Source organism: Mobula hypostoma, chromosome 2, assembly GCF_963921235.1.
Source record: "Mobula hypostoma chromosome 2, sMobHyp1.1, whole genome shotgun sequence".
NCBI lineage: Eukaryota > Metazoa > Chordata > Chondrichthyes > Myliobatiformes > Myliobatidae > Mobula > Mobula hypostoma.
The window spans coordinates 96,077,428-96,100,624 of NC_086098.1; the positions used below are offsets into that span (position 1 = coordinate 96,077,428).

A 23,197-nucleotide genomic window follows, 5' to 3' on the forward strand; every position below is an offset into this window, starting at 1 on the left:
AGAGATGCTTCACCACCACTCCCATTCTCTGCCATCCAAACCCCTTTGGACTTTTATGATGGAGGTAGGTCCATCTGATGTGGGCTACCAGGGTTATCCTCTCCCAGCAAGGACTGGATGGAAGTCACACCCTTGTGCCTTCTTTTTGTGCAAATTCATCCCTACACAGTGCTGTTATGGAACTGGAGACAGGGAGTTACTCACTATTAAATGGACCTTAGAGGAATGGAGACATTGACTGATGTGAAGTACCAAGCCCTTCCTGATCTGGACAGACCACCAGAACCTTATACCCATACCTTCAACTCAATCCATATCAGGTTTGCTGGGCCCTCTCCTTCAGGCAATTCAATTTCACCATCTACTACTGACCCAGTTCCAAGAAAACAAGGTGGAAGCCCTATTATGATAGTTTGACCCATCTGAAACATGGACTGAACCTGAGTCCATCATTCCATCCTCTTAGATCCTCTCCCCAATCATCTGTGACCTTGAGTACCAGACCCTCTGCCACAGATATGTCACCTTATGAAGTGCTATATAGCTACCAACCCCATTATTTGCCACAGAGAAGAGGGTCCCATCAACCAGGGCCCTGGTTCACCACTACCAGAGCGCTCGAGGGCATGAAGGACCATTCTAGCTGCCAACTACACCAACTGACAACCATCCCTGGTGCCCAGCCTGTCTACTCCGGCCTGGGGACTGTGGCTGGCTCTCCACTTCAGAGTCGCCCCTCTGCACAACTCCTGCAAGTTCTCACTCCAGTTCATTGGTCCCTTCAAGATCACCCATCACATCAACTCACTTACTGTCTCCAGCTGCCACCATCCCTCAGGATCACACCTACCTTCCACATGTCCTGTCTCAAGCCTGTTGTCCATGGACCACCCAACCCACCTGAGCCTGCACCTCTGGAATCAAGGATGACAGAATATGGTTCAGTGTACACGGTTCGTCAGTTGAACAATTCACATCGCCGTTTACGGGGTGTGCTGTACCTGATCAACTGAGAACAGTATGGCCTGGACGAGAGGTGTTGGGTGTCATCCAGTTACATCCTGGATCCGTCGCTCAACGAGGAATTCCACTAGACCCATCCAGATTGTCCCGAGCCATGGGGGACCGGCCATGAGAGGGGAGGTCCTGTCAAGCCTGCAAATGCAAGCATCCTCCAGTTTCCACCCAGTTAATAGGAGTCACTTGCCGCTCATTTCAAACTCATCACCCGCTGCCTATTTAACTCTCGTTCTCATCCACAGTCATTGTTCACTCATCGAACCACCCGGCCTCAACCAGTTGTTCCTAGCTTTCACTTCTCCTGCCTAAAGTTTACCTTGTTGCCTGTTGTGTTTAGTCTCTGTTCTCTCATGTTTTATGTCCCTTCTGGCTTGTTGTTTTGCAATCTATTAATAAAGTTATTGTCCACTGCTGAATTGTCAATGCTGCTCTGTTTTTGGCTCAAGCATCCTCTACATTTTCTGACACAAACTTCAAAATTTTCCAACAATATCAGACCTGAAGTTGTGGTAAACATATGTATGTACTGAACTGCTGTGATAGGATATAGGTACACCAGCAGAACGGTCAGAAAGGTAGTATGTTTGGAGAAAAAGTTGGAGAGATGAAAATAAACTTAAAGGCACAGATCTAAAGAGTATGCAGGGACAGGAGAACCTGGGAGACCAGGACCTTTGAAGGTGGTAGAGTAGTGAGCAAACTCTATGGAATCTTAGGCTTCAGCTAAAATGATATTTTTCAAATATAGGGGAATTATGCTGAATCATTGGCAGAAGCGCTGGCTAGAGTTGGAGTACAGCACAAGGTCTGGTCACTACACTTCAGAAAAGGTATGAAAGTCCTGCAGCAGGTGCAGAGTCGGATAACTAGAGTATCTTGGGTTGAAGGAATTTAACTACAAGATTAGACTACAGATGCTGCAACTGTACTACTTGGAGCTAAGAAATTTGAGGGAAAATATGATTGAGGTGTACAGAATTATGGCAATTTTAGATGAGACAGACAAAAGAAAAGCTGTTCCCATTACTAATAGCAGGGACTATAGAACACAGATTTTCAAACTGGGCAGGGGATGTGGAAGCTTTTCATACAACCTGTGGCAAATATCTTGTTCTTACTCCCCAGAAAGGTAGTGGAGGTGGAAACATTCAGTAGTTTCTAAATTAAACTGGATCAGCATCTGAAGGAAATAAATTTGAAGGGTAACAGGCATTGAGATGGGAAATAGGAATGACCGGATGTTCCACAGAGCCAGCATGACCATACAAAATGGATAGCTGACTTCTGAAGTGCAGGATCTCCTGGATATGTTGAATTGGTATTGCTGACCTATTTTAAATGTATCATAGGAACTGTGATTAAAATCTGTATCAGCTTGTCTGTAGCATGTCAATGTGTTGTATTTATATCAAGATCTTTTAAACCTTTGCACAGCAAAATTCAGCAGTCCTTTTGTTAGTAGTCAATAGTTTGGTTAATCAAGGGATTTCCAATATACTTGTAATACAATCCCTTCAATAAATGCATTTCTAAGTAGGGTTGCAATTAATTACTTTGAGTACCGGATCCCTCTGGGACGATTCACAGCATGAATCCATGTGCACAACTGAAACAAAAACAAATGGAAAAATCATAATCTGCCTGTCCATTTTTGAAGAAACTACTAGGAAATATTTACACATTAAGGGCTCAAATGAAAGGGTTAGGAAAAAGTTAGTGATGGGATTAAATTTTTTTTTAGCCGAAGAAACAGAATACTGGACTGTATGTTTGGGGCAAAGCTCTGAACTACATAGCTTTAAAAGACAACATAACTTTTGGAGAAAAGGAATTAAGGGAAATGATTGAAGAGACCAAATTAGCGAAGCAGGGCAGATTTGATGAATGAAACACTATTATTTGTCACATTCTTTTCATAATATCTTCCCCTCACTCACCCTCGTGTCACCAGATGAATAATCCATTTAGATGGCACACTGAAATAGAACTAATTTCAAAAATGGTGGCTATAAAATGCTGTGGGCATCCTAAAAGTGTTGCATATAAATTTACCAAATTGCTGAAGATACTTTATAAGCTGTAGTTCATAGTCCCTGGGATGTGCTGACCTAGTTGTTAATTCATTTTAAACAACCCCTCAAAATAACTATTTCGACACTCCTGCAGAGAGAAAGAGCTTTTCAAGTATTACCAAGAAGAGGTGAAGAAGCTGACCTGCAGAAATTGACTTCAAAAAACTGAAGAAATTAGCTGCTGGAAGCCTATTGAACTTCAGAATCTGTATGCCAGCCGTACAGGTGGTAACAGAAGCAGATAACTGAATGGCCAGTCTTCTCTCCATTCAATTAAGTCATGGCAGATCCACATCCACTTCTTACTGTACTCTTTATTTAACTTGATTTTTATGCTTATTTAGGTTGGAGGTTATTGTTAAGCCTCTGTTCAATTTTTTAATGATGTGATTATTTTAAGACACAGGACCAGGAATGCAAATCTTTCTCTCAGGTTTATGTTACTGACAACTTTCATTCTAATACAACTTCTTCCTATGCTTTTGTTCACAGATGACTTATGCCCTACCTTTCAGTCAGAGGGACTGCATCATGACCTTTCAGGTAAATACCAAATTATTGAGGGTCCTTCAAATAACTGCTTCACCTTAGGAAAAATAACACTTTATTTGTTTCTCTATTTCTGTTACTCCTAACAATTCTGTGGGTTTCTTTTTACACAAAAAGAAAATTATCTGGCAATTCAAATTAAGCAATACATATAACACTAAAGTGTAAACATATACCAAAACTACTTGTGGCTAATAAGGGGCTGATATTAACCTAACATATCCATTAGGAAACTGTAAGTTGGGATGCAGTGTTGGTTTTATAGCAGATTCAGATTTTCTCCACATCTGAGCAAATGCACAACTGTATTGCATTGGTTGCAATGAAACCCCTTCCTTAAGGGTTAAAATTGCTGTCAAATTTTATCTTCCAGCCAACCCACTCTTTATTAGGTTAGGGCTTTGCTGGAAAACAAGAATTAACAGTCAATATTAATTGTCCTTGAAAAATATTGGTGAATCTCTTTGGTGAACTACGGTAATTCTGGAACAAGTTCTCCCACGGTATCGTTGGATAGGAAACTGGAGGATATAGCCTCGGTGACAATGAAGATACAATGATACATTTCCAAGTCTGGATGACAGTGACTAAGAGAAGAGGTGGCGTTATTGTCATTTGCTTGCTGCCTTGTTCTGGGTGATGGAAGTTGTTGGTTTGGGAAGTGGTAGCAGCCCAGACAAATAATGGCAAATGGTAGACACTGCAGCCACTATGTTCAGATGGTAGAGGAAATGATTGTTAAGGTTGTTAGATGGTGATGGAATGAAGTGAGCTGCTTTGTTCTAGATGGTGTCAAGCTTACTGAGAGTAGTTGAAATTGTAGTGATCCAGGCAAACTGAGAATACTCCATAACAGTCCAGACTTGTGTCTCACAGATAGAGGAAAGACTTTGGGCTCTCAGAATATGTGTCTTGCCACTCAGGATATCTACTCTCTCACCTGCTCTTGCAACTGATCCAATTGAGTTTCTGGTCAGTGGTCACCTCTTCAGATGTTGGGGGATTTGACGATTTCTTCCCCAATGAATGACAAAGGGAAGTATTTAGAATTTCTTGTTGAGATTGTAGCTCAAATGTCATTTTCCAGTTTGTAACCCATGTCTGAATATGCACCTGGATTACTTCTTTCTTAATAATTATAAACAAAATTGACATTGTGCAATCATTAGCTAAAATTACCACAATGGAAATAAAGACTTGACAGTGCCTTGAGAGATTCTTGTCCAGGCAAGGGTGTGGCTAAATTATATGCCTATGAACTGCAACTATCCATTTGAGTTACAACCAATTGGTGGAGATTGTTTGCAGTTTTAACGGGAAGCTTGAATGTTACACTTGGCCAAAATGGTGCCATGATATCAAAGGCAGTTTTTTCTCATTTTACCTTTGGAATTCAGCACTTCAAGTTTGGCCAAGGATGTGATGAGATCAAAAGTCAAATGATTCAGGCAAATCCTGAATCAGAATGGTCATCATTGAACACATATTGGAGAGAGAGTGTCACTTGAGAGCATTTTCAACAACATCTTGCATCTCTTTGCCAGTGATTGATAGTTGAGTGATGGGCCTGCGCATGTAATTTTTAAGCACAATCGCAACAACTGGCGTATTCTACATTCTGAATGAAACCAGGCTGGTCTAGCAACAATATGTAGAGTGGGGGATATGGCAGGACATTTAGCTAAAGATTTTTCAGATGTACATTCTGTCTCCTCATCCTCAATTCTCCTCACCAATGCCCAGCTGCCAGATTTTCCTCTACTCCCTTCTTCCTGAACCTTTCAAATGAACATATGAATTATGAGCAGGAGTCTCCTCTGCTACTCATTAAGATCATGACCAATCTGATTGTAACCTCATTCTCGTCACCCTCAGATCTTTTTAATTTCTTTCCAAATCTCCCACACTCCACATTTCCTATCACCTGTTCCTATCACCTGCTCCTCAATTTGCCATTATTCACTCCTCAATCTTTATACACAATTCTACTAGTAGGGCTCTTCTTGGGAGTCTGTGCCAACAGAATCACAATATCCTACATTGTTTCCATTTTTTATTCTCCTCACACTTTCATCAAATCCTTCCCTTACCCCCAAGATTCGACCTCTTACTTACCCACTAAGGACAATTTACAGTGACAGTTAACCTAATAACCCACATACCGGGGCCCACATACCGGGGGTAGGGTTTCAGATTTCTGTAGCATCACGATCTCTTCTGGGGAAGAAGGACAAGTTACATCTGAATCCAAGTGGGGGGGGGTGTGGGGGCAATATCCTTGCAGGCAGGTTTTTAGAGCTGTTGTGAAGGGATTAAGCTAATTTGGCAGGAGAATGGAATCCAGAGTGATAGAGCTGAGGATGGGACAGTTGATATACAAATCGATGTATTGTGTAATGAGAACTGTCAGGAAGCACAGGCAGATGATAGGGCATAATTACAGTTAGTGTGATGATTTGAAGTGCAATATGGGGGCAAAATCGAAAAAGGTGATGAATGCAGGATTTGAATGCACAATATATGGAATAAAGCAGATGTTCTTGTAGTGCAGTTAGATATTGGCAGGTATAGTGTTATGGGCATCACTAAATCATGGCTCAGAGAAGATCATAGTTGGGAGCTTAACATCCAAGGATTCACATTATATCAAAAGGACAGACAGGTAGGGAGAAGGGGTGGCATGCTTTGTTGGTAAAAAATGGAATAAAATCCTTAGGAAGAGGTGACACCGACTCAGAAGATATAGAATGCTTGTGGGTAGAGATAAAAAACTACAAACATAAAAAGGTCATGATGGAATTTATATAGTGTACATGGCTCTGAACAGCAGCCAGGATGTGGGATATAAATTACAGTGGAAGATAGAAGAAGCTTGTGATAAAGGCACTGTTACTATGGTCACGGAGAATTTCAATGTGGAGGTAGATTGGGAAAATTAGATCGGTGCTGGATCCCAAGAGAGGGAATTTGTAGAATGCATATGAGATTGTTTTTTCAAGCAGCTTGTGCTTGACTCCATTAGAGGAATAGAAATTTTGGCTTGGATAATGTGTACTGAACCAAATTTGATAAGGGAGTGTAAGGTAAAGGAACACTTAGAAGACAGTGATTGAATTTGAATTTACCCTGCAGTATGAGAGGAAGAAGAAAGTCAGATGTATCAGTGTTATAGTGGAGTAAAGGAAATTATTGAGAGAGAGGAGGTGGCCGAAGTTGATTAGAAGGGGACAGTACCAGGGATGATAGCAGAACAACAATAGCTGGAGTCTCTGGGGTTAATTTGAAAGGTGCAGGATAATTACATTGCAAAAGTGAATAAGTATTCTGAAGAGAATTCTAAGTGTCAATTGTCGCTGACAAGGGAAGTCAAGGACAACATAAAAGCAAAACTGAGGGCAGGCAATATAGTTAAAATTAGTGGGAAGTCAGAGGATTGAGAAGCTTTTAAAAACTAACAGAAGGCAACGTTAAAAAAACATAAGGGGAGAAAAGATGAATTGAGAAAGTAAGCTAGCAAATGATAGAAAAGAAGATACCAAAAATGTTTTTCAGAGATATAAAAAGCAAGAGAGGCAAGAGTGGATATTGGACCACTGGCAAATGATGTTGTAAAGCTAGTAATGGGGAACAATGAAATTGTAGATGAACATAGTAAGTATTTTGCATTGGTCTTCACTGTAGAAAACTCTAGCAGTATGCTAGAAATTTGAGTGTCAGGGGCAGAAGTGAGTGCAGCTGCTATTACTGAGGAGAAAGTGTTTGGGAAGCTGGAAGGTCTGAAGGCAGATAAGCCACCTGAGCCAGATGGAATACACCCCAGGGTTCTGAAGGAGGCAGCTGAAGAGATATTGGAGGTATTAGTAATGATTTTTCAAAAATCATTAGCTTCTGGAATGGTTTCAGAAGACTGGAAAAATGCAAATGTCACTCCACTCTTCAAGAAGGAAGGAGGCAGAATAAAGAAAGTTATAGGCCAGTTAGCCTGACTTCAATGGTTGGGAAGATGTAGGAGTCCATTAATAAGCAGGAGGTTTCAGGGGTACTTGGAGGCACATGATAAAGTAGGCCAGTATCAGCATGGCTCCCTTCAGGGGAAAACTTATCTGACAAATCTGTTGAAAGTCTTTGAGGAAATAACAGTCAGGATAGACATAGAGTCAGTGGATGTTGTGTACTTGGATTTTCAGAAGGCCTTTGATATGGTGCTGCACTTAAGACCGTAATGAATAGGAGCAGAATTAAGCTATTTGGCCCATCGAGTCTGCTCTGCCAATTCATCATGGCTGATCCATTTTTCCTTCTTAGCGCCAAACTCCAGCTTCCCAACCCCTCTGTATCCCTTCATGCCCTGACTAATCAAGAATCTATCAATCTTTGCCTAAAGTATACATAAAGATTTAGCTGCCTGAGGCAACAAACTCCACAGATTCACCTCCCTCTGGCTACAGAAATTCCTTCTCATCTTTGTTCTAAAAGGACGCCCCTCTATTCTGAGGCTGTCCTCTCGTCTTAGACTCTCCCACCATTGGAAACATCCTCTCCACATCCATTCTATCAAGGCCTTTCAGCATTCAATAGCTCTCAATTAGGCCACCCCTCATTCCTCTGAATTCTAATAAATACAGGGCTAGAGCCATCTCTTCATACGACAAATTGTCCAAATCCAGAATCAGTTTTGTGAACCTCCTTTAAGGTTCACATGAGCCTGTTTAACGAGATAGGAGACCATGGTATTACAGGAAAGATACTAGCATGGAGAGAAAATTGGCTGAATGGCAGAAGGCAAAGAGTGGGAATTAAGGGGGCCTTTTCTGGTTAGCTGCCTGTGACCAGTGGTGGTCCACAGGTGTCAGTATTGGGACTGTTTCTTTTTACGTTATCTGTTGATAAGTTGGATGACAGACTTGATGGCTTTGTGGCCAATTTTGCAGACAATCCAAAGATAGGTGGAGGGGCAGGTAGTATTGAGGAAGCAGAGAGTCTGCAGAAGGTCTTAGATTGGGAGATGGGCAAAGAAGTGGCAGATGGAATATAGTGTAGGGAAGTTTATGGTCATGCACTTTGGTAGAGAAAATAAAGGCGTAGACTATTTTATAAATGGGAAAAAGATTCAAAAATCAGAGGTGCAGAGGGACTTTGGAGTCCCCATAAAGGATTCCCCAAAGCTTAACTTTTAGGTTAGGTCAGTGGTAAGAAAGGCAAATGTAATGTTAGCATTTATTTCGAGAGGGCTGGAATATAAGAGCAAGATGTAATGTTGAAGCTTTAACAGACTTCACTTGGAGTATTGTGAGCAGTTTTGGATCTCTTATTCTTATCTAAGAAAAGAAGTGCTGGCATTGGAGCGGGTACAGAAGAGGTTCACGAGAATGATTACGGGAATGAAAGTGTTAACATATGAGGAGCATTTGGTGGTTCTGGGCTTGTACTTGTTGGAATTTAGAAGAATGGGGAGAGCTCTCATTGAAACATGTCAAATATTGAAAGGCCTAGACAGAATGTATGTGGAAAGGATGGTTTTTATAGTGGGCGAGTCCAGGACTAGGCACAACCTTGAAATAGAGGGACGTCCATTTAGAACAGAGATGTGGAGGAATATTTTTTTAGCCGAAGTGCAGTGAATCCTGTGGAGGTCAAACTATTGAGTATATTTAAAGCAGAGTTTGATAGGTTCTTGATTAGTCCAGGGTGTCAAAGGTTATGGGGAGAAGGCAGGAGAATGGGGTTGAGAGGGACAATAAATCAGTGATAATGGAATGGCAGAGCAGACTTAATGGGCTGAATGGCCAAATTCTATGCCTGTGTGTTAATGTTTTATACCTTTGAGGTGTTAGAGGAAATAGGAGTAAGTACTCAAATCATTTTTGCAAAAACGGTGAAGTTGCCATTTATCTTCCTTATTCTTGACAGTAACTATTCATTAAATTTCTCTGATTCATGTACCAGGATATACAAGTCTTTCTGAACACCAACACTTCTCTCACTGTTTAAACAAAAAGTACTATGTTTTAATTACTTATACCAAAGTGAATGACCTCAAATTTTACTGTACAATATTCTATCTGCCATGGCTTTGATCTTTCCGTGACTATAGCATGGCTTTTAATATTACTATTCCAAGCAAATTCATCTCCAAGCTCCAATATCTGGTATTTAACAAGTCTTTCTGCAACTGGATCCTTGATTTCCTGACCAACAGACTAGATAGGCAGCGACAGCCTCACCACAGTTATTCTCGACACTACTACCCCACAAGACACCATCTTCACCCTCTTCTGCCTGTACACTGACAGCTGCGTTTCCAGGTTATGCTCTAACTCCAGCTGCAAGTTTGCAGATGATACCACCATTGTGGGCTGAATCTCAAATAATGATGAGCCAGAGTACAGGAGGGAGATAGAAAGCCTAGTAAATGGTGTCTTGCCAAAACTTTTCCTTTAATATCATCCCCTTCAGGAGTGGAGGGGAGCCTGTGTGGGGCAGTGCATATGTTCCTGTTTACATCAGTGGTTTTGAATTCAGGAGGGTTAATAGCTTCATGTTCCTCAAAATGAGCATTGCCAATATCTTGACCTGGTCCAACCATATTGATACTATGACCGAGAAAGCTCACCAACATCTCTACTTCAGGATGATGAAGGAATTTGGTATGTCCCCTATAACCCTCACCGTCGGAAGCATCTGATCATCACTGCATGATATAGCAACTGCTCTACTCTACCCGTGACTGCAAATTGCTGCAGAGAATAGTGGTCACAGCTCAGTACATCATTGAAACCATCCTCTTCTCCATTGATTCTGTCTGCACTTCTCGCTGCCTTCGTGAAGCAATCAACATAAGTAAAGACACCTCTAATCCGTGATATTCTCTCTTCTCCTTTCTCCCATTGGGCAAAAAATATAAATGCATGAAAGCACCTACCACCTGGCTCAAGGGACAGCTTCTGTTTCACTATTATAACCCTAATGAATGGCTCCCCCATATGGACTCTTGACCTCAAAATCAACCTTATCATGGCCCTGCACCTTATTTGCTGCCTGCACTGCACTCTCTGTTACTGTACAACTTTCTTCTGCATAATTGGATACAATAGGGTCTTTTAAGAAACTTTTGGATAATAGGTACATGGAGCTTAGAAAAATAGAGGGCTATGGGTAACCCTAGTAATTTCGAAGGTAGGGACATGTTCGGCACAACTTTGTGGGCCGAAGGGCCTGTATTGTGCTGTAGGTTTTCTATGTTTCTATAATGTTACTGCTTTTTCTTTATGCTGCTTCTATGTACTGATATGATGAAATAATCTGTATGGATGGCATGCAATACAAAGTTCTGCAAAACAAAGTTTTTCACTGTACATGGGACATAGAACATAGAATAGTATAGCACATACTGGCCCTTTGGCCCACAATGTTGTGCCGACCCTCAAACCCTGCCTCCCATATACCCCCCCCAACTTAAATTCCTGCATATACCCGTCTAGTAGTCTCTTAAATTTCACTAATGTATCTGCGTCCACCACTGACTCAGGCAGTGCATTCCACACACCAACCACTCTCTGAGTAAAAAAAGCTTCCTCTAATATCCCCCTTGAACTTCCCATCCTTTACCTTAAAGCCATGTCCTCTTGTATTGAGCAGTGGTGCCCTGGGGAAGAGGCGCTGGCTATCCACTCTATCTATTCCTCTTATTATCTTGTACACCTCTATCATGTCTCATCTCATCCTCCTTCTCTTCAAAGAGTAAAGCCCTAGCTCCCTTAATCTCTGATCATAATGCATACTCTCTAAACCAGGCAGCATCATGGTAAATCTCCTCTGTACCCTTTCCAATGCTTCAACATACTTCTGATAGTGAGGTGACCAGAACTGGACACAGTAACAAGTGTGGCCTAACTAGAGTTTTATAGAGCTGCATCATTACCTCGCGACTCTTAAACTCTATCCCTTGACTTATGAAAGCTAACACCCCATAAGCTTTCTTAACTACCCTATCTACCTGCGAGGCACCTTTCAGGGATCTGTGGACGTGTACCCCCCAGATCCCTCTGCTCCTCCACACTACCAAGTATCCTACCATTTACTTTGTACTCTGCCTTGGAGTTTGTCCTTCCAAAGTGTACCACCTCACACTTCTCTGGGTTGAACTCCATCTGCCACTTCTCAGCCCACTCCTGCATCCTATCAATGTCTCTCTGCAATCTTTGACAATCCCCTACACTATCTACAACACCACCAACCTTTGTGCTGTCTGCAAACTTGCCAACCCACTCTTCTACCTCCACATCCAGGTTGTTAATAAAGCCACAAAAAGTAGAGGTCCCAGAACCGATCCTTGTCACGAGTCACAACCCTCCAATCCAAATGTACTCCCTCCACCATGACCCTCTGCCTTCTGCAGGCAAGCCAATTCTGAATCCACCTGGCCAAACTTCCCTGGATCCCATGCCTTCTGACTTTCTGAATAAGCCTACTGTGTGGAACCTCGTCAAATGCCTTACTAAACTCCATATAGATCACATCCACTGCTCTACCCTCATCTATATGCCTGGTCACCTCCTTAAAGAACTCTGTCAGGCTTGTTAGACATGATCTGCCCTTCACAAAGCCATGCTATCTGTCCCTGATCAGTCCGTGATTCTCTAAATGCCCATAGATCCTATCTCTAAGGATCTTTTCCAACAGTTTTCCTACCACAGATGTAAGGCTCACTGGACTATAATTACCTGGACTATCCCTACTACCTTTTCTGAACAAGGGGATAACACTTGCCTCCCTCCAATCCTCCGGTAACATTATCGTGGACAACGAGGACATAAAGATCCTAGCCAGAGGCTCAGCAATCTATTTCCTCGCCTCGTGGAGCAGCCTGGGGAATATTCCGTCAGGCCCCGGGGACTTATCCATCCTAATGTATTTTAACAATTCCAGCACCTCCTCTGCCTTAATATCAACATGCTCCAGAACATCAACCTCACTCATATTGTCCTCACTGTCATCAAGTTCCCTGTCATTGGTGAATACCGAAGAGAAGTATTCATTGAGGACTTCGCTCACTTCCACAGCCTCCAGGCACATCTTCCCACCTTTATCTCTAATCGGTCCTACCCCACTCCTGTCATCCCTCTGTTCATCACATAATTGAAGAATGCCTTGGGGTTTTCCTTTACCTTACTCGCCAAGGCTTTCTCATGCCCCCTTCTTGCTCTTCTCAGCCCCTTCTTAAGCTCCTTTCTTGCTACCCTATATTCCTCAATAGACCCATCTGATCCTTGCTTCCTAAACCTCATGAATGCTGCCTTCTCCCACCTGACTAGATTTTCCACCTCACTTGTCACCCATGGTTCCTTCACCCTACCATTTTTTATCTTCCTCACCGGGACAAACATCCTGCAAGAGATCTCTAAACATCGACCACATGTCCATAGTACATTTCCCTGCAAAAACATCATCCCAATTCACATCGGCAAGTTCTAGCCTTATAGCCTCATAATTTGCCTTTCCCCAATTAAAAAATTTTCCTGTCCTCTCTGATTTTATCCTTTTCCATGATAATGCTAAAGGCCGGGGAGCGGTGGTCACTGGGACATGTGTCAATAATAAACCGATTTACCTGCTTATGGGTGGACCACTTTTAGAACCTTGAATAAAGAATAGTACTGGACAGGTACAGGTCCTTTTGCCCACAATGTATGTGGTGACTGTGGTGCCAGATTCAAATAATCTCACCTGTCTTCACGTTATCCTTCCATTTCTTGCATGAATGTCTATATGCCTGTCTAAGTGGCTCTTAGACAACACTACCAGGCACCTGGCATCACATTCCAGGCACTTATTAGTCTATGCAATAACATTTGTACATCTCCTTTAAACTAGCACCCTCTCAATTTAAAGCTATACCCTCTAGTAATTGGCATTTTCAATCTGGGAAAAAGATTTGAACTATATACCCTGTCAATGCCTCTCAAAATTTTATAAAATTCTGTAAGTTTCCCCTGCAGTGTCTCATGCTCCTGCAAAAACAACCAAGCTTGGCCAACTTCTCCTTATAGATAATACTCTGTAATCTGGGCAATATTCTAGAGACGCACACAAAATGCTGAAGGAGTTCAGCAGGCCAGGCAGCATCTATGGGAAAAAGTTTAGTTGACGGGCCAAAACGTCGACTGTACTTTTTCCATAGATGTTGCCTGGCCTGCTGAGTTCTTCCAGCATTTTGTGTGTGTTGTTCGGATTTCGAGCATCTGCAGATTTTTTTCTTGTTTGTGAATATCCTAGTGAACCTCTTCTGGATCCTCTACAAAGCCTCCACATCCTTCCTGTAGTGCAATGACCAAAACTACACACAATGCTCCCAAAGTGACCTAACCAAAGTTTTATACAGCTGCTGCCATCGGGAAGAAGGTACAATAGCCTTTAGGTCCCACGCCACCAGGTTAAGGAACAGTTATCCCTCAACCATTGGGCTCTTAACCAAAATGAATAACTTCACTCACCTCAACCTTGAAATGATTCTACAACCTATGGACTCACTTTGAAGCACTCTATGGCCCATGTTATCAATATTATTTATTACTTATTAAATATTATTATTTGTGTTTCTTTTTATATTTGCACAGTTTGTCATCTTTTGCATATTAGATGCCAGTTTTCATCTGTGTGTAGTTTTTCAATTGTGTTTCTTTGTCTTTACTGTGAATGCCTGCAAGAAAATTAATCTCAGGGTAATATGTCGTGACATAGAGTATACGTATGCCGATAATAAATCCTTGAATTTCAAACATGACTCCCCGACATTTATGCTCAATGCCCTGCTTGATCTAAGCAAGCATACCATACTCCTTCCTTAACACCCTCCCTACCATCCTCCTGATTTGGTTTGTCAGTATAGATTTGCACCCCAAGATTGCACTGCACATTCTCACATTCTATTTGCAATTCTTTAAAACTTACTATATATTTTTTTCATTTTATATCTCTCTCTCTCTCTCTCTCGCGCGCGCGCGCTCTCTCACTCTCTCTCGCACACTGTCACATCTTGTAACCAATGTATACATTTGGTAAAAATCAATTATTTCTTATTTACTTTTTTAATATAGTTCCCCAATTTACCACAGCTAACTCATACTTTATGTAGTTAAATCCTTCAATGTAAGACTCTGGAAGATGGAATTGTATCACATTTTGTCTTTGTGTTGAAATAATAATAATAAATAAACAAACAAGCAAGCAATAAATATCAAGAACATTGAGATAAAAAGTCCCTGAAAGTGATCTCATATGTTGTGAAAACATTTCAATGATGAGGCAAGTGAAGTTCAGTGAAGTTATACCCTTTGGTTCAAGAGCCTGACAGCTGAGGAGTAATAATTGTTCCTGAACTTTGTGGTGTGATCCCTGAGGCTCCTGTATCTTCTTCCTGATGGCAGCAGTGACAAGAGAGCATGTCCTTCGTGGTTGGGCTCCCTGATGATTGGTGCTGCTTTCCTGCGCATTGGTGTGTCGATACCAGGCTGTGATGCAGCCAGTTAATATACTCTCCACTGCACATCAAAAGAAGTTTGTCAAGGTTTTAGATGTCATGCAGAATCTACACAAACTCCTAAGGAAGTAGAAGTGCTGTCGAACTTTCTTCATAATTGCAGTTAGGTGCTAGGGCCTGGACAGATCCTCCGAAATAAGAACACTCAGGAATTTAAAGTTGCTGACCCTCTTCACCTCTGATCTTCCTGATGAGGACTAGCTCATGAAACTCTGATTTCCTCCTGCTGGTCAATAATCAGCTCCTTGGTCTTGCTGATATTGAGTAAGAGGTTGTTGTTGTGGCACCACAGCCAGACTTTGTCGCCCTCCTCTATGCTGATTCATTACCACCTTTGATTTGGCCCACAGCAGTGTTGTTGTTAGCAAACTTGCATATAGTATTGAAGCAGTGGTTAGGCACACAGTCATAAATATAAAGTGAGTAGAACAGGGGACCAAGCGTACAGTCTTTAGATGCACCTGTGCTGATAAAGGTTGTGGAGGAGATGTTGCTGTCAATCCAATTGCTCAAGGAGGTATTGAGGCCAAGTTCTGAAAGCTTATTGATTAGTTTTGAGGGGATGATGGTTTTGAATGCCAAGCTGTAGTTGATAAAGAGCATCCTGATGTATGCATCGTTGCTGTCCAGATGTTCAGAGGGTTGAGCAAAGAGCCAATGAGGTGGCGTTTGCACTGGACCTGTTGCTCCTGTAGGCAATTTGAAGTGAGGGCTTCTCAGACAAGAGTTAATATGTTTCATCGCCAACCTCTCAAAGCACTTAATTACCATTTGTACAAGCCTCTCTAATGTCCTGATTTATACAGTGCTCTGCATTACTAGTACTCTTTTTTTACTAGGGCTCTGCATTGCTACTACTCTTTTGCCACTAAATATAATTCCCATGAATGGTTAATTTCTCTTTCCACTTCTTAATTCCATCCAAACTGATTCTTTTAAAATTTTTTTTTACCCTTCTCCATATTATTAAGGCTACTTTTTTCATTTTGCTTATCTGTATCCCAAAATATTTAATTCTCTGCTTTGGTCAGCTTGCAACCATGTACTGTAATAGCTAAAAGTGTGTTACAATTATGTCGATTTGTGCCATTAAATCACCAAGCTTATTATGAATGCTGCATGCATTAAGATAACAAGCCTTCTATTTTATTTTTTGCCATTTTCCCTGCTCTTACTATAATTGGAGATATACTTTTATGTTTATATGGTTTGTAGCTTTCTGAGTGATTCTGGGTTATCACTACCCATTTTATTAATGTACACTCTTGCTCTATCCTTTCCATATAATTTTCTAAATTTACCCACACCAGAACCAATTCCCCATTCAGCAAGACATTGGTTCTGGTACAGTTTAAGTGAAGCTTGTTCCAGTGAAGCAGTTACGCTTTTCCCTTTTATTAATGTTAATGCTGCATGAATTTCTCTCATTGATCTATGAGCCACCCATTCCCTCATCCTTCTGCCCTGTCCAAATTTGCAAGTGGCTCAAGTAGTGGCAAGGTAGTATAACAGTGCCAGCGACCTAGGGTCAATACCCATTGCTGAGTGTAAGGAGTTTGAACTTTCTCCTTGTGACCGTGTGGCTTTCCTCCAGATGCTCCAGTTTCCTCCCATATTCCAAAGATGAATGGGTTAAAGTCAGCAAATTGTGAGCATGCTATGTTGGTGCTAGATGCATGGTGACACTTGTGAGCTGCCCCCAGCACATCCTTGGATTGTGTTGGTCATGAATGCAAACAGCACATTTCACTTTATGTTTTGATGTATATGTGACAAATAAAGCTAATTTTAATCTAGTAATGCGGGAACTATTTCTTTAATGTTTCTGCCTTTTAATTTGATCAGTTGCTCATGTTCCTTCACCAGAACCACCTCCTTTCTTCCTTCTACATTGTTGGTTCTCATGTAGGCTACAGCAACTGGAAACCTCTTCTCCCACTCCAAGTTCCTCTCTAACTTCAGCAGATCTCCTATATTCTGGCACCAAATGGATGACAAAACCTTCAGGATTTCTTCTCATAGCTGCAGAGACAGTATCTACGCCAGAAACTACTCTGTCTCCAACTACATCATTCCATTGCCCGTGACCAATTTAAGTGGACCCTAGTGGCACAACATTGTGGTCAGTTTTCTCATCGTCTATTCAGTCACTGCTCTTGTCCACAGAGTCTACAAATACCTCCTACTGTATCTGCTGAACAAACAAGGATTGTGGCTCTTGCAAACTGAATCCCTTTACCCACCTCACGCTCTTGCACCTTTTGACTGAACAGTTTTACAATTCTCAGTCCAAATCCCAGCCTCAAGCTCATAACTTTTGAGTTGATGTACTGTACCTCGAGCTGTAGCTACAATCTGCAGATGCAGTCCCTATGGATGCCAATAGTTTCAATCAGCTCCCTCATACTACAGGTTTTATCAGATCACATGATTAAAATCAATTCATTTCATTCTGCCATTGTCACCCTTATCTTACCAAAGTCCCTTACTCACACTCCATACGTTTTGTGCTTTTAGTTGGGACCTCAAATTCCTATTACAAGGTAACAGTGGGTGTCCCTTGACTACAATTTTAGCTGGTTACTCAATTATCGGGAAGTCAACTTCACATCATTGGAACTTAAAACTACAATGTTAACAGAAATCAATAGTAAAACCAGACTTTTCAGACAGGTGCAAAGATTTATAGTGAACTTTGCATTTATTTCCCTTAGAATAGAGATCAGGAGGAGTTTCTTCATCCAGAATGTGGTGAGACTGTGGAATTTGTTGCCATAGACGGCTGTGGATGCCAAGTTATTTGATATATCTATGGTGGAGTTTGATCGTTTTTGACTGGTAATGGCATCAAAGTTTAATGGGAGAAGGCAGAAGAATGGGGTTGAGAGGAATAGTAAACCAGAAATCATGGAATGGTGGAACAGATTCAACGTGCTGAATGGCCTAATTCTGCTCCTCTGTCTTATGGTCTAATTGTAGTCTCTCTCCTGGCAAATTTTGATTTCCTTTTGATAGTTTTATGTTGAATTCCCCATTAGATTAAAATGCATTGCAATTCAACACAGAGCAAAGAAGTACTTACTTTATGAAACTTAATACTCTGAATATCAGCATCCCTTGAAGATAAGCCACGTTGAATGTAGACCTGCAGTCTAACCAGTTTTGGACATTATGATCACTTTATGGATTTCAATTATTCCTCCTGCATCACCAGTTTCGAGTGAGAACTTATTTTGAAGTTTTTAAGTATAGCAATAAATTAACTTTGCAATTAGAAAATCAGTGGGTGGCAGACTGTATCATGGGAGTCCTTAACATCTTAAAATACTCAGTAAAATAAATATTCAAACAGGAAAAAATAAGCTACCATAATACTAACCATATTGCACAGAATGTATAACAGTTTTGGTTCCACATGACCCTTCTCATTCACCACATCTACAGTATAACCTATTCTTTTCATGCATGGGCAGCTTCCCACTAAATAAATCTACATCACTTGAGACTGATAGTAAAACATTCATGAGTTATCCAGTAGCGTAGGAATTACTGTAGTGCTTTGCAGCACCAGTTGTATGATCAGGGTTCAATTCCTGCCACTATCCGTAATGTTCTCTATGTTAGAAAAGGGTTTCCTCCAGGTGCTCCAGTTTCTTTCCACATTCCAAATATACACGGTTAGGGTTAGTGAATTGTGGGAATGCAATGCTGGTGCTGGAAGCATGGCAGCACTTTTGGGCTACCAAGCACAATACTTGCTAATTTGATTTGACACAAACAGTGCACTTCACTGTATGTTTTGATGTACATGTGACAAATAAAGTTAATCTTTATCTTTAAATCTTCAAATATTATGATGTTGCAGTAATAATCCTTAAAGTGCTGTTGGATACTGTGTACTGGAATTAGTTTCACTGACAGGAAGGACTGGCAATGTACTTCCAGTCAGAAAGATGTACAACTATGAACAGGTGGTATCAAACATTTTGTATATTGTTCAAACTGCAATCATATCAACAATTCATCTCAACAATTGGAGGATATTTCATTATGCTTCTGACCTGCAATATCAGGAGATGAGTCACTGACTACAGTATACCCTGGTTCAAATGAGTAAATGGTAGGATATAACTTTTGTTCTTTTGTGTAGTAGTGGTTGTGAGCTTGAGAGCCGTGGTCAGAGTAGACTGGGTGAGTAACTGATGTATATTTTATACACGAGCTATGGTGCTCCCATGCAGCAGCAGTCAAGTGGGTTTTGGTCACAGATTGTGTTCTGCTTCTTCAGTGTTGTTGCTGTTATACTTATACAGGAAAATGGAAAATATTTCATCAGACGTTGCTTCATCATTTGAGTGTTTGAGATTAGTCATTTGCTGCAGGATAGCCAGCTTCCAACTTGCTCTTGTACCCATTGTAGTTATATGACTGATTCAATTGAGTGACTTTTTATGTAGCTGGTGTGAGACTCAGCGCAGCAATGGTAATACCATCGAATGCCATGAAAAGGTGCGTGGACTTTATCTTGATAGAGATAGCCATTACTTGCAATTGCAGAACATGAATATTGTTTGTTATTGATAGCCCATGCTTTAATGTAGTTTTGCATTTTTAGCCTGAACTGCTTCTTTCACTGAGGAATTGAACATTGTGCAGTCATTAACTACACCACTTCTGACTTTATGATGGGAAGAAGATAATCGGGTCTAGGATATTACCTTGGAGAAATCCCACATGGATGCCCTGGGATGGAAATAATTCATACCAAAGATTCAAAGTATGTTTGCAGTATACAATCCTGAGATTTGTCTTCTCACAGCCATGAAATAAAGAAATAAAAACCATGGAACCTGTTCAAAGAAAAGCATCAAACCCTCAACACGCAAAAAAAAAAGAACAAATCATGCAAATGGCAAAAAACAAGCAAAAAACACAGAATATAAAACACCAGCCCACAAATCATCCTACCAGTCCAGACATATTCCGTTCAGCTCAGTTCAGTTCAATCTAGCTCTGTGTTCATCTGCTCCAATCAAAATTGCACAAAATGGCAAGAAAAAAAGAGCGACCAGAAACCAAAAACACATTATAAGATGAACTACTAGTATCTGCAACCATCTACCTTTGTGCAGGGTGCTACGTCAATCTTTCATTGTGTTTTCTCCTTGAAGCCCATTGACTTTAGTTTTACCGGGAATCCTTGATACCACACTTGGTCACGTGCTCCCTTGATGCTACAGGCAGCACATTTAACTTGCCTCTGGAATTCACTTTATTCATTCATACAGTTTATTCATTTATACTTGCCAATAGCTATTCTTCCTCCTTCCCATTGGCTGTTTCACTGTCCGCCACCAAACTAAATGTTCTAGTACTGGAGAATTTTCATCTGATCTATTGGTTGTAGATCACTGCTGCTAGTTTTATCACACACATATGTTGCAATTCACAAGGTTAACAATATACTTCTCTGGTATTTCTGGTGTTTTTCCTTGTATTTTCTCTGCAATCCTCATGGAACCGGAATTGGTGGCATGATTTCATTTTGACAGCAGAGTGACGGTCACAGTAGATGGGTTGTAAAGTTCCAGGCTGTGGCCGTGTACATGTTCTGCTTTTGTAGAGAGTCCACAATGCCTTATGAATGTCCTGTTTTGAGCTGTAGAGCCGTGAAAAAACGGCAAAGGCTATACTAAACATGATGACAGGACAATATTTCCACAAAGACTGTGTTGTGGTCACTTCTACCAGTGCCTTCACAGACAACAGCACCTGCCATAGATAGATTTTTAAGGACAAAGTCAAATAGGATTATTCCTCGCTTTGACTCTTTCACTATCTGGCATAGATCCAGTCTGGCAGAAGTCAGGAGCGCAGTCAGTGGTGGTGTGATCAAGCAGCTGTAGGTGGAGACAATGAAGTCCACTACTTAAAATACATTTTGACTCCTTGTCTCTTTCAATGTTTCTTCCAAGTGTTGTTCAGTCAGAAGGAGTTTTGATTCCAGGAAATGATTAAGTGGTAATCAGCAGGAGATCTTCTTGTCCATAGGTTAGAGGATGCCATATAAGACTTCATGGAATCTAGAGTAAATGGTATTCCCTCCCAACTGATGTGTTGCATCCCATGTGGATCTGTCCTTCTACTGGGGTATGTTGGAGCAGAATGGCATGGTTATCCTTATAGCACTAAGGTTGAGTATCTGTTGCTCAACTAGCATTTGAACAACTGAAGCAATTTAGAAACCAATCTCCAGTTATCTCAGAAGGAATTTGCAAAGTTGAGCTTTTTGGAAGTGGTTTTATTCTGTCAGAATTAGTGCCTAGGTGAAGACTTGATGGTTGAGTTTTTTTAAAATCTGTTTTTGGATCTAACTGAACAATTGTCAAGATAAGGCTCTGCCAAGATAAATTACAAAACCATTATTACTAATTTGCGGAGCAGTCAGGTAGGCTCTGGGCCTATATTCACTGGACTTTGGTTAGAAGAATGATGGGGATTTCATTGAACCTATTAAATAGTGAAAAGCCTAGATAGAGTTGATGTGGAGAGGATGTTTCCTATATGAGGAGAGGCTAAGACCAGAGAGCACAGCCTCAGAATAGAAACACGTCCCAGTAGAACAGTGATGAGGAGGAATTCCCTCAGCAGGAGGGTGGTGAAACTGTGGAATTCATTGGTGCAGATGGCTGTGGAGGCCAAGTAATTGGGTACCTTTAAAGCGGAGGTTGATAGGTTCCTGCTTAACAGGGACATCAAAGGTTACAGGGAGAAGGCAGGAGAATGAGGTTGAGGGGGATAATAAGTTAGCCATGGAGTATAATCTCTTTTATATTTACTTAAGGTAATCTTGGTATGAAAGTTTCTCTGTGAAATGTTTATTTTACATTTAACTTTCATCTCTCATGGACTGCAATTCCACGCTTGAATCCAGGGGCATGAAGAGTTTTGCTTTGCTGTGTCTGCTGCAGGAAGATGGATTTGGGATCTGGGATTGGATGGACAGGTGGCCTGGAATCAGGCAATAGGGAGCTCAGAGGTCAAGAGTGAGTGAGGTCAGAGGCCCAACAGGCATCAGATAGAGAGAAGGAAGCAGTGGAACCCTTAGATAAATCATACATTCACCATCAAGGTCTGCTGTTCAAGAAGGGAAAAGGTTTTATTTTTAGACCATTTCAGAAGGTATTGCTGTGGATCTGGAGTTGCATATTTACTGTATCAGGGAAGGGTGTCAGTTATTCTCTTCCAGCTGAGATCTCTAACCATGATGCTTCATAACAGGTGGAGTGGGATGAGGCTACCAATACAAGATAATCAAGGAATTAAGTGGCTTCTTGAAAATTATAGAACCATGATTATCCCAAAAAATGGATGCCTGTGTGCAGAACAATTAGCCAGAATCTCAAACCTCCAGTGCCATTTGTATTTTAATTTAAAAGAGATCTGAAGGATATTTTTTCCACATAGACATTGATGAATATCTAGAACAAGTTGTCAGTAGAGGTGGTTGAGGCAAATTCAATTACGATGTTTAAAAGTTACTTGGATAGGAAAGGCAAAAGAGGGAAACAACCCTAATGCAGGCAAATGGGATTAGCATAGATAAGCATCATGGTAAGCATGGACAAGGTTGGTCAATATGAATGGTGTTTGTGCTACATGTTTCGATAATTCTATGATCAAATTAACTTGAAGCTTTTCAAGTTTGATTGGAGATAGCTGGCAGGTAATGTTGCAGATTGATATGAGATTGAATGAATTTTACTGAGCCGTAAAAGGGGCAAATTAATATAACCCATCAAAGTCAAATATGTACCTAATGTTCGGAATCTTTTTTTCTGTACCCCAGAAGTTTCAACATGTCAAACTCCAGATGCATAGCTGGAATTTTAGCTTCTCCCGATCAGCTCAAGGCTCTATAATGAATAATTCAGGCCTTTGCTGGAGAAGACAAAGAGACTTCCAGCACCTTAAGTATATACGATTCTGGTTGCAACATTACAGGAAGCGTGGGGGA

At 41.0% G+C, this 23,197-nt stretch overlaps 1 protein-coding gene across 1 annotated transcript in view; it reads left to right on the plus strand.

Annotated features, from left to right (window-relative positions):
* LOC134357361 (collagen alpha-1(XIX) chain) overlaps window positions 1–23,197 on the plus strand; it is a 372,824-nt gene that overhangs the window by 16,809 nt on the left and 332,818 nt on the right. The window contains exon 3 of the mRNA XM_063068836.1: window positions 3,585–3,635. Within this exon, the coding sequence (XP_062924906.1) occupies window positions 3,585–3,635 (51 nt within the window). The remainder of the gene's footprint in view (window positions 1–3,584; window positions 3,636–23,197) is intronic.